This window comes from Mustela lutreola, chromosome 3 (genome assembly GCF_030435805.1).
Source record: "Mustela lutreola isolate mMusLut2 chromosome 3, mMusLut2.pri, whole genome shotgun sequence".
Lineage (NCBI taxonomy): Eukaryota > Metazoa > Chordata > Mammalia > Carnivora > Mustelidae > Mustela > Mustela lutreola.
This window is the reverse complement of record NC_081292.1, coordinates 154,577,508-154,592,870: the sequence shown is the minus strand read 5'-3', so window position 1 is coordinate 154,592,870 and position 15,363 is coordinate 154,577,508. Positions and strand designations below refer to the sequence as shown.

The 15,363-nt window shown below is 35.1% G+C and overlaps 1 protein-coding gene across 9 annotated transcripts in view; it reads left to right on the top strand.

The window, feature by feature from the left end:
- Positions 1–15,363, top strand: part of MARCHF7 (membrane associated ring-CH-type finger 7) — a 49,481-nt gene that overhangs the window by 21,421 nt on the left and 12,697 nt on the right. For all 9 annotated transcript variants that reach the window (XR_009351934.1, XR_009351937.1, XR_009351935.1 and 6 more), the window contains exons 3-6: positions 6,007–6,202; positions 7,823–7,990; positions 10,729–11,836; positions 14,121–14,290. Coding sequence is in view for 5 of the 9 variants with exons in the window: in XM_059167253.1 (XP_059023236.1) it covers positions 6,007–6,202; positions 7,823–7,990; positions 10,729–11,836; positions 14,121–14,290 (1,642 nt within the window). In the remaining 4 variants the exon portion in view is untranslated. The remainder of the gene's footprint in view (positions 1–6,006; positions 6,203–7,822; positions 7,991–10,728; positions 11,837–14,120; positions 14,291–15,363) is intronic.

The following is a 15,363-nucleotide window of genomic DNA, read 5'->3' as shown; positions in this document are numbered from 1 at the left end:
GAATCTAAGACTTAGGGATAGCATTGTTTCTTTGGGAAAATACAGATTCTAAGTTCCGAACAATTGATTTCTGAAGATCTTTTGGTTCTCAGCCATTTGTAAGCTGGGCTGCCTCTGTTATTAATCCTACTGGTATTTCTGTTGCTTCATCTTGGAAGTTTTTGTTAAAATTTGAATGGTTGAATACTATGATCATCTTATCTCTTTGTGAGCAGTAAGTAGAAATTTAAATATTGTTTAAAAGAGAATTTAATTCCTTTAATTCATATTGTTAAAAGTAAAAATTTGGGAGCATTCTGTGAATATGTAATTGTTTATATAACTTTCATGTATATTTCTATAACTCAGTTTAAGAGCTGCTAATCCTGTTACACTTTTCCTTTCTTGCTTTGAGATTAATTACTTTTAATAAGAAATAATGAGAAGCTTTTTATTTATGTGTTTTCGAGTTTGTAGATAACTTACAGAGCTCAGTACTATTTGCATATTTTACATACTATATTATGTCAAAAATTAAAAGAACCGATAGTCATTAACATGTTTACTACAGGGTTAGCTTCCAAGGAACTAAATATATGCATGCATACATATAAATAAAATTAGATAAGAAAATTAGAATAGTTTTAAAATGGTATCAAGAAAAATACAGATAGAGTACTGAGTAGGTCAAATTTATAATACTGATAAGCATTTATAAGCCCTGCAGTGTTTTAGAGTTAACTTTGGACTTTTGTTTTGGGTATCAGGAACGTCACAGGAAAATAGAATCAGATCTATAAGGTGTTTTGTTCATAAGAAAAACCCAGTTCCTCCAAGAAAGCAGTGCTTGACAGTTTGGTCTGAAAGGGGACAGTGAATGATACAGTGAACATTGTCTTCAGTGTAATATTAAAATTATTAGTATATTGCTAGTTTACTCAACTTGTTTCTTGGTAAATCTCAGCGTAAGCAAAGGACCTGATGCCAAAGTGTACAGCTCAGTGAAAAACAGTTCTTTCAAGGAACAGTAGAGTGATCTGAATACCAATTTTCTGGTAGTCTTCATTTATTTATTGGGGAGTTTTGAGTAATGAATGGACTCCAGATCCTTCTCTCTTGTGTATGTATAAGGTTTCTTACCTGGATTTGGGCATGAGTGAATTCATAAATCTTAAAATCCACTAATGTCTTTTTCTTTTCTTTTTTTTTTTTTTTATTTTTTTTTTTTAAATATTTTATTTATTTATTTGACAGAGAGATCACAAGTCGGCAGAGAGTCAGGCAGAGAGAGAGAGAGAGAGAGAGAGAGAGAGAAGCAGGCTCCCGCTGAGCAAAGAGCCCGATGCGGGGCTCGATCCCAGGACACTGAGATCATGACCTGAGCCGAAGGCAGCGGCTTAATCCACTGAGCCACCCAGGCGCCCCTCTTTTCTTTTTTTTTAATGAGAATTGAAAAGACTACTCATTCTGAAGAGAAAGTAGAAAATAGTACTTCAAATTTAGTGTGGCAGTGGATGCTCTAGCATGTGAATATTCAGAAGAGGTCAAAGTTCCATGGTGTTGCCTATGGCTAAGATAATTTAGGTCTGGAAAATTTTTGAAGCTGGGATTAGCAGTCATCACAGTCACAGCATTGACTCATTGAAATGAGCCAAAGAATAGCATTTCATTCTGGATTTGCCTCTGTTACTGTGTATAAAATGATTTCCAAATGATTAAGCATTGTCCAGTGGGTAGCATTGGTTGTATTTTCAGTAATTGTTAAGGTTCTTTTTTTAAGAATAGCTTTATTGAGTTAAAGGTCACATACCATATGACTCACTCATTTAAAGTATACAGTTTGGTTTTCAGTACATTCACAGAGTTTTGCAAATCACTACCACGGTCAATTTTTAAACCTTTTTATTACCTCAGGAAAAAACTCCACTGCACTGCCCCTCCCTCTCAGCACTAAACAGCCAGTAGTCTACTTTGTCTCCAGAGAATTCCCTATGTTGGACTTCCATTTACATTGGTAGAAACATACACTGCAGTCTTTTGTATTAGCTTTTTTCACTTAACATGCTTTCAAGGTTCATCTGTGTTATAGCATATATGAGTACCATATTCCTTTCTACAGATGAACATAGTCCATTGAATTGGGTATACCTTTTTTATGGGTACATAATCCATTTTTTGGGTATATCACATTTTGTTTATCCATTCATCCACTGATAAGATATTTGTGTTTCCTTCCTTTGGCTATTATGACTAATAGTGCTGTAAATAATTACATGCAGTTTTTATATGCAGTCTTACATTTTCAGTTTCTTCAGGTTTATACCTAAAAGTAGAATTGTTCAGTCACGTCATATAACTTTGTGTTCAGTTTATTGAGGAGCTGCCAGACTATTTTCCAAAACTAGCTAGGCCATTTTATATTCCTACCAGCAATTCTGTGAGGGGGTTCTGATCTTGCCACATCCTCGCTTACATTTATCTTTACATTTTGATTCTAGCCATCCTGTCATGGGTGTGAAATGTCTCATTGCAGCTTTGATTTAGATTTCCTTGATAACTTGTGGTTTTAGAGCATCTTTTCATGTGCTAATTAGCTACTTTTATATCTTTGAAGAAATGTCTATTCAGATCCTTTGCTTATCTTTAAATTGGGCTATTTGTTGCTTTATCATTGAGTTGTAAAAAAATTTTCATTTTAAATTCCACTTTTTCATTACTGGTATATGGGAAAGTGATTGCTTTTTTTTTTTAATATATTAACCTTGTGTCCTGCAACATTACTCTGATCCTTTATTGGTTCTACAATGGATTTTGTTGTTATTGTTGATTCTGTGAGATTTTCTACATAGAGGGGGGCCTCTGCAAATAAAGATAGTTTTATGTCTTCCCAATCTGTGTACATTTTATTTCCTTTTCTTGCATTATGCATTACTTAGAACTTCCAGTGCAGTGTTATAAAGGAGTGGTATAAAGAAGAACCAAGTAAGCCCAAAGTTAGTAGAATAATGGAAATTAAAAAGATCAGAAGGTAAATTAAATAGAGACTAAAAGAGAATAGAAAAGATAGGTGAAACTAAGAGCTGGTTTTTTTGTTTTGTTTTGAAGCTAAATAAAATAGACTAACCTTTAGCTGGGTTCACTGAGAGAAGAGGAGAATTCAAAATCAGAAATGAAATAAACGATACCATAAAAATAACAAGGATCCTAAGGAACTTCTGTGAACAGTTATATTCCAAAAACTGAACAACCTATAGAAATAAATTCCTGGTAACACACTACCCACTAAACCTGAATCATGAAGAAATAGAAAATCTGAACATATCACTAATGAGTAAGGAGATTAAATCAGTAGTAGATAATAATAATTTTTTTACTATTTAACCTGTAACCCATGATACCATGATCTGAGCTGAAACGAAGAGTCAATGTTCAACTGACTGAGCCACCCTGGTGCCCCTTTTTGGTTTTTATGGAAGCTTCATTACAGAGTCAAATTGACTAAATCATTGGCCATTGGCTTCAGCCCTTCCCTTTCTGTTCCCTGGAGGTTGAGGAAACTGGTATATGGGAGGTATATGGGAGGTAGGACTGAAATCTTTCTTTCCCTAAAAAAAAAATAAAAAGAAAAGAAAAATTCTTAGTTTATTTAATTGTTAAAATAATTTAGAATGGTAAAAAGTAAATGATTCAGACCAAAGATACTTGAACAGTGAACCAAATTGATAGAAGCCAAAAAAGATTTTGGTTTTGAACTTAAGCCAGCAGAAATACTGGTCAGAACCTTTATTTTTCCTTTCCATATATTGATATTAACAAGCATTTTGTTTCTGGGATGGCATAATAGGCTGCATTTTAGAATTATGAGTCATGAAAATTGTTTTCTGAACAGTGAGTATATCTTTTTTCTCATCAATAGCCAATGCCTGAAAACTGGGTTGACTTTAGACCTTTTGTTCATTTCTCACTGTGTCTCTAAATTTTGATGAGTTTTTGTCTTACAGTTACTGTCTTCCCATTACTAGTGTCACAAGGACTATTTTCTGCTATTTCAGTGACTTCATGGTTGATTTTCTTTCTGTTCATTTCATTTTTTTCATCTCCACAATGCTCTAAGGATCTTTCTAAGAAGTAGTGGATCTGATGGTATTTTCCTCATTCAGTTTTTCCCAAAGTTATATTTACACAGTTTGTCTGGTCCATGCAAAAACAAGAAAAATAAGGAAAAGATTTTGTACAAGTGAAGTTTATTCACTTAAAAATCTCTTTTTTATTTTGTTAAATCCATCATGTTTTGGGAACATTTAAAATGCCCCTCTTAAAGGGACGCCTGGGTGGCTCAGTTGGTTAAGCAGCTGCCTTCGGCTCAGGTCATGATCCTAGCGTCCTGGGATAGAGTCCCACATCGGGCTCCTTGCTCAGCAGGGAGCCTGCTTCTCCCTCTGCCTCTGTCTGCCATTCTGTCTGCCTGTGCTCGCTCTCTCCCTCTCTCTCTGATAAATAAATAAAATCTTTAAAAATAAATAAATAAATAAAATGCCCCTCTTAAAAACTGGGGATGGGATTAGATGGCATTTGCTAATTTTGATTTACTTGTCAAAAATGGCAATTCTTGGGGCGCCTGGGTGGCTCAGTGGGTTAAAGCCTCTGCCTTTGGCTCAGGTCATGATCCCAGGGTCCTGGGATCAAGCCCACACTGGGCTCTCTGCTCGGCGGGGAGACTGCCTCTGCCCACCCCCACCCCCCACCTGCCTCTCTGTCTGTTAAATAAATAAATAAATCTTTTTTTTTTTTTTTTAAAGTGGCAATTCTTTCTAAATTATACATTAAAACAGTTTTTATTTTGGTCTCCAAACTTCAAAGGTCTTAGAATCACTGGCCTGTAGCATATGGTACCTAATAACCCTATGGCACATGTGATGGTTTGGTTTTGAAATACTTAATGAATTTCACCTCTTATGCTACTCCAGTTGATTGGTTGAAGACACATTCCGTTAGCAAAATACCTTCTGTGCAAGGGATGAATGAAATCCTGATCTGGTCCACTCTTCCTTATTCAGCTTTGCAGCTTCTGCTTTTCCATGTGTGCAAGGTTCATTCTGTAGAGTTACCATGAACTAATGTAGTTCCCTGAAAACATGCTGTATGCTTCTTGTAATTGAAGCATAAAAGAAAAAGACACTTTGAGCAGTTATGGTTGAAATACTGTGTTCTTACAACCTACATTTTTAAGGTAATGAACTAATCCTTACCCTTTTTATGCCTTATATTGAATAAATTGCTTAACTAATTAAAGAAATTACGCGGGAGTAAAATAGTTTGTACATTCTAAGTGATTTTTGTGTTAAGGATTGTTTGTGTGTATATACTTACATATTAAAGGAGAAAAATTTGAGCTAAGAGTTTTAATATGTACTGTGTTTAATATGTACTCATTTATCAGTTTCTTGCTTCACTGGTAAAAAAATTTTCAGGTCTGAATTTTTTTTAAATATCATTTATTAGTGATGTATGAAGCGGGGAGCATACTTCTCCTTCTGCCTGCTGCTCCCGCATTTGCTCAGTCTCTCTCTTTCTGACAGATAAAAAAATAAAATCTTTAAAAAAGAAAACAGAAAAATCTTGTTTTTATAGTAGTTTTCCTAATAAGTTTATATAATAGTATTCTTCTGCTGTTCTGTTCACTTTTAGGACTAGGAAACCAGTTCCACAGGAGTTGGAAATAGTAAACCAAGATGACAAAATGATTATAAGATTTTTGCTCTTCAGTTTTTCCTGACCAGCTGTTTATATATACAGTTACATGGAAGAATTAATCTAAATCAGATTGATAACCCAGCAACGTCCAATTACAGTATAAAGTAAAGGGACACATTGGTAGAAAGGAACAAAAACTACAAAAAAGCCTACATAGTAGAAAAATTTGTGCTTATGAGGAATGAATGAAATTGGGGATTAAATTTAATAGACCGAAAGCAAGCATTCTATTCTTTCATCAAAACACTTTTTTTTTTTTTTTTAAACTTATAGTCTACGTCAGCATCAGCATCTGCATCACCATTTCAGTCTACATGGTATAGTGAATCTGAGATAACTCAGGGAGCACGATCAAGATCACAAAACCAGCAACGGGATCATGATTCAAAAAGACCTAAACTTTCCTGCACAAACTGTACATCTACCTCAGTTGGGAGAAATATTGGACATGGTTTAAATGCAGTGTCAGGTAAAAATTAAATCTGTTTAAGAGTCACTATATATGCATTTTGGACTAAAGCCCTTTTTCTAAGACATAGTGGTATTAAGCAAGTAGAACACATGTAAGATAGTGGGTCAGATGTAGTCGAGTTTCTCAGGTCTTACCTTAAGTTAGTGCTACAACTGAAATAAACTCTTTCATTCTGGATTTATATTCTAAATTTGATGCAAATATCCTACACAAACAGGATTAGCATATTTTGGTTAATTAGAATAGCTGATATGTCTGATAATTGAATTGGTAAAAGTGACCTGTATTTTGCTGGTTATTTTGAGAAGTCAGTTTTTTAATTGTTATACTAGGAAAGACAATTTTACTGATAAATATATTAATATTTCCTAACCTAAGCTTATCTTTTGTAAATGTTGTAGTCTATACTTACTTTTCAAAAACAGAAATTCTTTAAACAAAAATAGTTGGTATTCTAGTAGTTCTGTATAAGGATTCTGAAAGAATTCTAGCCATCTAACTAGCTATATGGCTGTAAGTCAGTTAACCATTATGGAATTTAGATGTCTTATCAATAAAGCTCCATATGTGGTATTTTGTACTCACAGACACACATTTGTTGCACAAATTGAAAAGCACTTTCTTTTCTGTAGGAGGTCAGGAGGCTGCCTCCTCACTTACATCCTCTTCAAATGAAACACTGGTTTTAGGGTGAGACAGAATTTGTGATGACACAGTTGGAAGATAAAATTATTGAAATGCTTATGTATTATCAATCGAATTAGTGTAAGTGATTCCTTTCTATTTTGATAGGCAGCACCGCCTTGGGAAAGACACTGCCCATCTAAAGAATATTAAGAGTAGTGTGATGGGTAAGAGCAGACTGTCCTTAACACTGTAGAGAAACACCTTTGTGCACAGATATTTTTGGTCCCTTCTACCCTGTGAAGGCGTAGCATTACATACTTTGGGCCATTTCCCTTAATGAGTAGGAATCAATAAGTCTATTGGGACTAGGAAAGAAAGAACCAAAATTTTCAGGGTAAATAGTCAGGGAGGAAAGTTTTGAGACTTTCCTTTAATTTATTTTGTTAGATATGATTTCATTTAAAAATTTAGATTATGATTGCAATAGTACTTTAATTCTTAGAATAAGAGGAACCAAGTGTGATGTCAGTGGTAATATTTCCGATAAAATATCGTCAATGTCTGCAGCAAAACATTTTCCATTTTGAGATGGCTTGATTTGAATTTTGGCTGTTCTCTCTAAGATCACTTTCATTGACTTCAGGAAATTCTGCATCGTTGGCAAGCTTCACATTTTTGTTCTGTAATCATTTTACATTATACTTATATTGTGTGGTCAGATGTTCTAGAAAGTAACTGAGACATTGACATCACAGATGGTGTTAGGTTTTAGTGTTAGAGAAGAATGTGTTTGAGTAGGAAATAATATATGAGTGATGAGTTCATTGATGAATAATTTTATGTTTTGCTGAATTTTGCTTCTGATTGCAATTCTGTAACCTTGAAGATTCCTATAATGGATCACAATAACCTCCCTGTGTAATACTGAAGATTTGTCATCAGAAACCTTGAAAGCTTTCTCTGAATTAAAATGTCTTCAATTATTTTAAGATTCTTCATGGAGACATAATCAGGTTCCCAGATCTTCATCAATGGTACTTGGATCATTTGGAACTGACTTAATGAGAGAGAGAAGAGATTTAGAGAGAAGAGCAGATTCTTCCATTAGTAATCTTATGGATTATAGTCACCGAAGTGGTGATTTCACAGCTTCGTCCTGTAAGTGTAAATTGTATTGTTACGTATAACTTACCTAAAATGTTATATTTCTCTCTTTGTGTAAGTCATTAAAATCATAGTACAAATGAGTACATGAAGTGCATCTTATGAAGAATTCAAAATAGCTTAGTATGTATTCTAGTACCGTATTTGTTATATTTTAAAAAGTAAAAAGTTTAGGGGTGCCTGGGTGGCTCAGTGGGTTAAGCCTCTGCCTTCAGCTCACATCATGATCCCAGGGTCCTGGGATCGAGCCCCATACCAGGCTGTGCTCAGCAGTGAGCCTCCTTCCCTGCCCCCTGCTTGCCTCTCTGCCTACTAGTGATCTCTGTCAAATAAATAAATTCTTTAAAATTAAAAAAATAAATAAATAAAAAAGTTTAAAACAGATGTAAATTCGTATCTGGGGTCTTCTGGTAATTTTCTTACTTGTGCTTTTCCTTTTAAGAATGCATATATTCTAAAGTAAACTAAATAATTTTTATTATACCCCAACATCATTTGCCTTGTACAGTTGACCCTTGAACAGTGCAGGGGTGAGGGAACTGACTCCTATTTCCACCCCTCCTCCAGTATTAGTACTTGAAAAATCTGTGTATAACTTTTGAATCCCCCAAAACTTTAGTACTCAAACCGTACTGCTGACTGGAAGCCTTACCAAAAACATGAGCAGTTGACACATTTTTTTAATGTTCTATGTATTATGTAATGCATTCTTAAAATAAAGCTAGAAAAAGTGTTAAGAAAATCATAAGGAAGAGAAATTACATACATAATACCTACTGTGTTTACTGAAAGAAATCCACATGTAAGTGGACCTGTACAGATCAAACCCATATTGTCCGTGTCCAAGTATGTAGTGTAATAACTACTTATAGTTAAATTCTGACCTAATTAAAGCTTGAAATCAACATTTTTTTAAATTTATTTTACAGAGAGAGAGATCACAAGTAGGCAGAGAGGCAGGTAGAGAGAGAAGAGGAAGCAGGCTCCCTGCTGAGCAGAGAGTCTGATGTGGGGCTCAACCCCAAGACCCTGAGATCATGACCTGAGCCGAAGGCAGTGGCTTAACCCACTGAGCCACCCAGGCACCCCGAAATCAACATTTTTTTGAAATCAACATTTTAAGGCATAATTTTTTTTTTTTTTAAAGATTTTATTTATTTACTTGAGAGAGAGACAGTGAGAGAGAGCATGAACGAGGAGAAGGTCAGAGAGAAGCAGACTCCCCATAGAGCTGGGAGTCCGATGCGGGTCTTGATCCCAGGACTCCGGGATCATGACCTGAGCCGAAGGCAGTCGTCCAACCAACTGAGCCACCCAGGCATCCCAAGGCATAATTTAGAATTACTTTTGTTTAATGTGAATGTGCCTTTTTCATTCACTTGCCATAAAGACCCACACTAGTTCTGTCAGTGTACATTAAGCTTAAGTTTTTCAAAATTAAATACCATAAAACAAAAATGCTAAAAAATCAAAGAGCTTATTGAAGTTGACACATCTAGCAGGCAAAAGTAGAGTTTGATTTGCATAGAAGAAAATACATTTGTTCTTCAAAGGTGTGGGTTTTAGGGGCACCTGGGTGGCTTAGTGGGTTAAAGCCTCTGCCTTCGGCTCAGGTCATGATCCCAGCGTCCTGGGATCGAGCCCCACATCAGGTTTTCTGCTCAACAGGGAGCCTGCTTCCTCCTCTCTCTCTCTCTTTCTCTCTGCCTGCTTATCTGCCTACTTGTGATCTCTGTTAAATAAATAAATAAAAATCTTTTTTTAAAAAAGTGTATGTTTTATTAAATAAGCTTATTTTGGCAAGCCTTTGCTTAAGACCAGTGAAAACATCTTTTTTATTTGCTTGGGTTCAGATAGAGGAGCTGTTGTAGTATGTAGTGTCAATACCATCTATGCTTGGAGGTCTACAAGTATAGGACAGAATAGATTTAGCCACTAACAGTTTACTCCTTCATGAGGCTCCATGTTTTAGTGCAGCAGCATCTCACTCTTAAGCTAAGTGTATGCATAAGTATTCTTTTATAAAGGGATGCAAAAGTATTTCTCATCCCATTTCAAGATTTGAACCACCAGTGGTATAGTTTTCAAAACTGCAACTACCAGGACCCTATTCTAACTTAGAGCTCCCAGCAAGTTAAGAAGTAGAGGTATGTCTGATGAGTAACCAGAGATAACATCCACTGCTCTTACTTTGAAAGGAAAAAGATTGGAGAAAGTTTAGCTGTTAGCATGGTTTGCCATAAAATTATAAAGATGATAATATTTGTGTGAAATAAGTTTTATGCTTATTGCAGAGTAAGAATTTCCAAAAACACTGTCTCTTTAGGATGATTTTGCCTTTATTTGTTAGAATCATTTATGTTGAATTATTTGTCCCATTTAAAATTCCTTGTCCATTTAGATATTATTTTACCATATCAATTTCTGATTAACAAATTGTGACTGTTAAACAAACCTTCAAGAAGTTAGTAGATTTAAATGTTTGTTTCATAAGCTGTGACACATTTCTTCCTTTTCAGTTTACAGTATTGACTTAGCAGCAGTACTGTATTTTATCAGAGGTATAGAAAGAAGTATATGTTTTTTTCTATAATAGTTAAGATGTATATTATAATATAGCAGTATTTGGTTTGAATCCAGTTTTTCAGTTTACAGTAATTAATAAATGCAAATTTAATAATACTCCAATTTTATTTCATGTCATTGGTATCTTTCTTTTCTTTCAAAAATAGATGTTCAAGACAGAGTTCCTTCTTCATATTCACAGGGAGCAAGACCAAAAGATCACTCCGTGAGCACTTTACAGTTGAATACATCATCTACAAACCACCAAATGCCTTCTGAACATCAGACCATACCATGTTCTAGGGACTCCAGTAGAAATTCTCTAAGATCAAATTTTTCTCCAAGAGAATTGGAATCTCCCCAAAGCAGTACACAACCTGGATTTTCTTATATTTCAAATAGAGATGAAACCTCAACCATAAGCAGTTCAGATAGGGTTGGTTCATCTCAAAGATCATTTCAAGAATCTTCTGACAATGAAGGTAGACGTTCAACCAGGAGATTGCTGTCGCGTATAGCTTCTAGTATGTCATCTACCTTTTTTTCACGAAGATCTAGCCAGGATTCCTTGAATACAAGATCGTTGAGTTCTGAAAATTCCTATGTGTCTCCAAGAATCTTGACAACTTCACAGTCTCGTAGCAATGCAGCATCATCTTCTGATGTCCCTGATAATAGGGCATCTGAAGCTTCTCAGGGATTTCGATTTCTTAGGCGAAGATGGGGTTTGTCCTCTCTTAGCCAAAATCATAGCTCTGAGCCAGATTCAGAAAATTTTAACCAGGAATCTGAAGGTAGAAATACAGGACCATGGTTATCTTCCTCACTTAGAAATAGATGCACACCTTTGTTCTCTAGAAGGAGACGAGAGGGACGAGATGAATCTTCAAGGATACCTACCTCTGATATACCACCTAGATCTCATCATATGTTTAGAAGAGAATCAAATGAAGTGGTTCACCTTGAAGCACAGAGTGATCCTGTTGGGGCTACTGCCAGCAGATCACAGGCATCTGCGGCTTCGAGTAATGCTGGTACTGGTGGCTCCACATCAGATTCAGCCCACAGTGGAAGAAATACAGGAATAACAGGGATCCTTCCTGGTTCCTTATTTCGATTTGCAGTCCCCCCAGCACTTGGAAATAATTTAACCGACAATGTCATGATCACTGTAGATATTATTCCTTCAGGTTGGAGTTCATCTGATGGAAAAAGTGATAAAACTAAAAGTGCACCTTCAAGAGACCCAGAGAGACTGCAGAAAATAAAAGAAAGGTAAATTTGAATACCTGTCATAAGTTGATAAAGCATAGAGCAGATTAGAGGAAGGAGTCCTTTTCTAAAATGGCTTCTCATAACATTGGTATCTAAGGTTTCTTCTCCTTAAAATTTATATCCACTGAGATGTTAGGTTCTCAAAGGAAATGGATGAGAATTAATAATGAAGGTAGACACTGGGAGTATAGATGGCATCAATAAATTGTCTAAAGATTATTTTTAACCAGCTTTTGATAAAGATGCACAAAAGTCAAAACTCTTAATCTCTTACCTCTTTCTTGATATACCGCTGCTAAATGGGATTGGTAAAGGGGCCTCAGTGGTCATGGATTATCAGAACAATCTGTCTAACCTTTAGTAAGATTTATTTACCGTTTATTTTTATTATCTCAGACTGTTTTGGAATGAGGTAAAAATCATTTACACAAATTATTTTACTTTTGAAGTCCAGGTATATACTGAATATTCTTTGTATATTATGAATATTTGATGGAAATACTAGTTTAAATTCAGGACTTAGAATCTTCTTATGCAAATGTATCTTTGTAGCGTTGAAGATTGCTTAAAAATCTCTGGTAAAAGAGTAAAGATAAAAATGAGAAATTTTAGTCCCAACTTGATTATTTTGTCATGTTATGTACTTAGTTTTTCAATCTGTTAAGATAATTTTTATAAAAAATAATTTTCCTGATAAAAACAGATTAGGATAGTACATGTAAAACACACTTCTCAGAAGAAGAGACTTAGGTAAAGTGAAGGCTGTGAGGTATTCTGCGTTTTTGTTTTCTCTTGTTCATAAAGGCCTAATGTAATGGCATTGTTGGGAATCATAGTTGTTACTATCCTTTTAGATTTTTTAAAGAACAAATACATTCAAATCTAAACCTCTGGGGATAAAGGGGAGCCTAAGATGTTGGACATTAGGCCACTATATTCCCTTTTCTCTTTATGTAGGACAAATTGTACCATGGGACTATTCTCTTCCTGCACTTAAAGTTTGCTGTTTTTCCTTGGAGAACGATTCACTCACTGTCCTGATAGTGTTAGCTTTAATGTCATTATAGCAGCTTCCTCTCATTACAAGCTGTCTGCTGAGGAATTCAGCAACCAGTGGTATAAACAGAGAGCAAAGCGTTAGTTTAGTAATTATCAGAGAGAAATTAAGCCAGCATCACTCTATCTAATTAGATAGTTTATAAAGTAGCATTTGTTGGTTATTTTGTCATAAAAACTGTGTGTATTCCTTTATTATATATTTTGCTCATACCTGAAGATTTTAAGACACTCCACAGGTAAATGAATAAGAATCTAAAAAACTGAACCCCCCCAACTAAAAAAAAAATTGAAACTGTAAGCCAAAGAAGGTTAAATCTGAAGGTAAAACATAAATATTTATGGTTGAGGTTATATCTCTGGTTCAGTTAGAGCATGATAGTCACCTAATTGTTATGCATCTAATCCTCTTTCCACACATCTTTTTCTAAATTCATTAGGAACCTGTATAATCCACTTGTATTTCAGTAGCAGTTTAAGCATTCAGTTGTGAGTACTCTTTCATTCCAGCAATAGACTAAGGTAATGGGGATTTTAACAAAAAATTATATATATACACTATCATCTTGCATTAAATTAAGCAGTACATGTTGGCCTATTAAATAGAGAACATAGGTTAATGGAAAGTCTTCACACTTTAAAAGCCTGCCCTATAAAAATCAGGGTAATTGAATAACATTGCTGTGGGAGGGGGAAATGGAGAATTTAAAAGCCTGTTGTCTTTTACTGTGATTAAATACAAAAAGTTTTATCAGTTTAAATATATGTGGTTCTGATAGCATGTAAATGAAAAAAACAAGTCATTCTTTATTGACTTTTTTGGGGATGTGGGGGAGAAAAGTGGTAAGTATGTAAGTAAGTATATTCCTTTATACTGTTGGAATCGAAGGTAGTCTGATACAGAAATTAAAATCTCTTAGGTATGTTTGTAAAGTAATCATGAAAAATAAGAAACTTAAAGTGTGTTATCAAAGAGAAAATTACTTAAAGCATTTGAAGATAATAGGATATACCCTGTTCTGTTTATCTTTAAAATATAATTTTTATTCTTACTGAACTGTGTTTTTTTTTTTTTTTTTATGGTGGTTGCTGTTTTTTAAGGTTTTTGCTTTTTTCTACTCAGAACATGAGTAGAAATAACAAAGACGTTCGAGATAGGTATGTTTGGAAATGACCAACCAGGATGAGTTATCATAACTCTGTTTATGAAATGTTCCTTCTTTTCTAGCCTCCTTTTAGAGGATTCTGAAGAAGAAGAAGGTGACTTATGTAGAATTTGTCAGATGGCAGCTGCATCATCATCTAACTTGTTGATAGAGCCATGCAAGTGCACAGGAAGTTTGCAGTATGTCCACCAAGAGTGTATGAAAAAGTGGTTACAGGCCAAAATTAACTCCGGTGAGATTTATCTTTTTATGTATTTTGTTTTCACAGGTTTTCTAAGAGATATACATACAAATGTATTTTAGTTAGTAAATCTGATTATAATTAATTGTCAGAGTTACACTCTTTTCAAAAGAATGTTATTTTTTGAAGCAAAAGCGTTAAAGAGCACTCATTAGGGGCACCTGCGTGGCTCAGTGGGTTAAGCCGCTGCCTTCAGCTCCAGTCATGATCCCACGGTTCTGGGATCGAGCCCTGCATCGGGCTCTCTGCTCAGCGGGGAGCCTGCTTCTCTCTCTCTCTCTCTCTCTCTCTCTCTCTGCCTGCCTCTCTGCCTACTTGGGATCTCTGTCTGTCAAATGAAAAAATAAAATCTTTTTTTTTTTTTTTTTTAAAGCAGTCATTAGTCTTGCTTCATAAATTTTTCGTAGTGTTTCTTGTATTTTATTAACCCAACAAACTACTTTTTCATAGATGTTGGGTAACTATAATTGATTATCACAGTTGATCCTTATGTAAAATCTTTCTGAAAAAGTCATGCTTACTGTTTACCAGCTATGTGGCCTTGAGAAATACTTGTTTCTAATGCTGTTGTGGAGTAGTAATAAGGTTACTATAGGGATTCATTGTTAATTGAGTACCCATTAGGGAGCCAGGCACAGTTCCAGATGTGGGATCTAGAATGGTAAACAGGACAGACAAGGCACTTGCTTTTGTGGTGGTATGGGGCGTTAAAGGGATGCCTTGTTGAGGTGAGAACATTTGAACTGAACAAAGAGGAGCTAGCTGTTCCAAAATGAGAGCAAGAGCATTCCAACTGAGGAAGCTTTTAGTGTGAAAACTTTCAGGTAGTAGGTAATATGACAGGTGTGTTTGAGGAACTGAATGAAATGCAGTGTGGCAAGAGTATAATTAGTGGACAAGGAGAAGGGTGATAGTTGAGATTAGCAGAGGTTATGTCATTTAAGACTTTTAAAACTAATGTCTGAAATTTAGATTTTTGTCTAAGTGTGATGGGAAGCCACTTAAAGGCAGGGGAGTAAAATGATTTTATTTTGACTGCTTTGTGGAGAATGGATTTTAGGGGG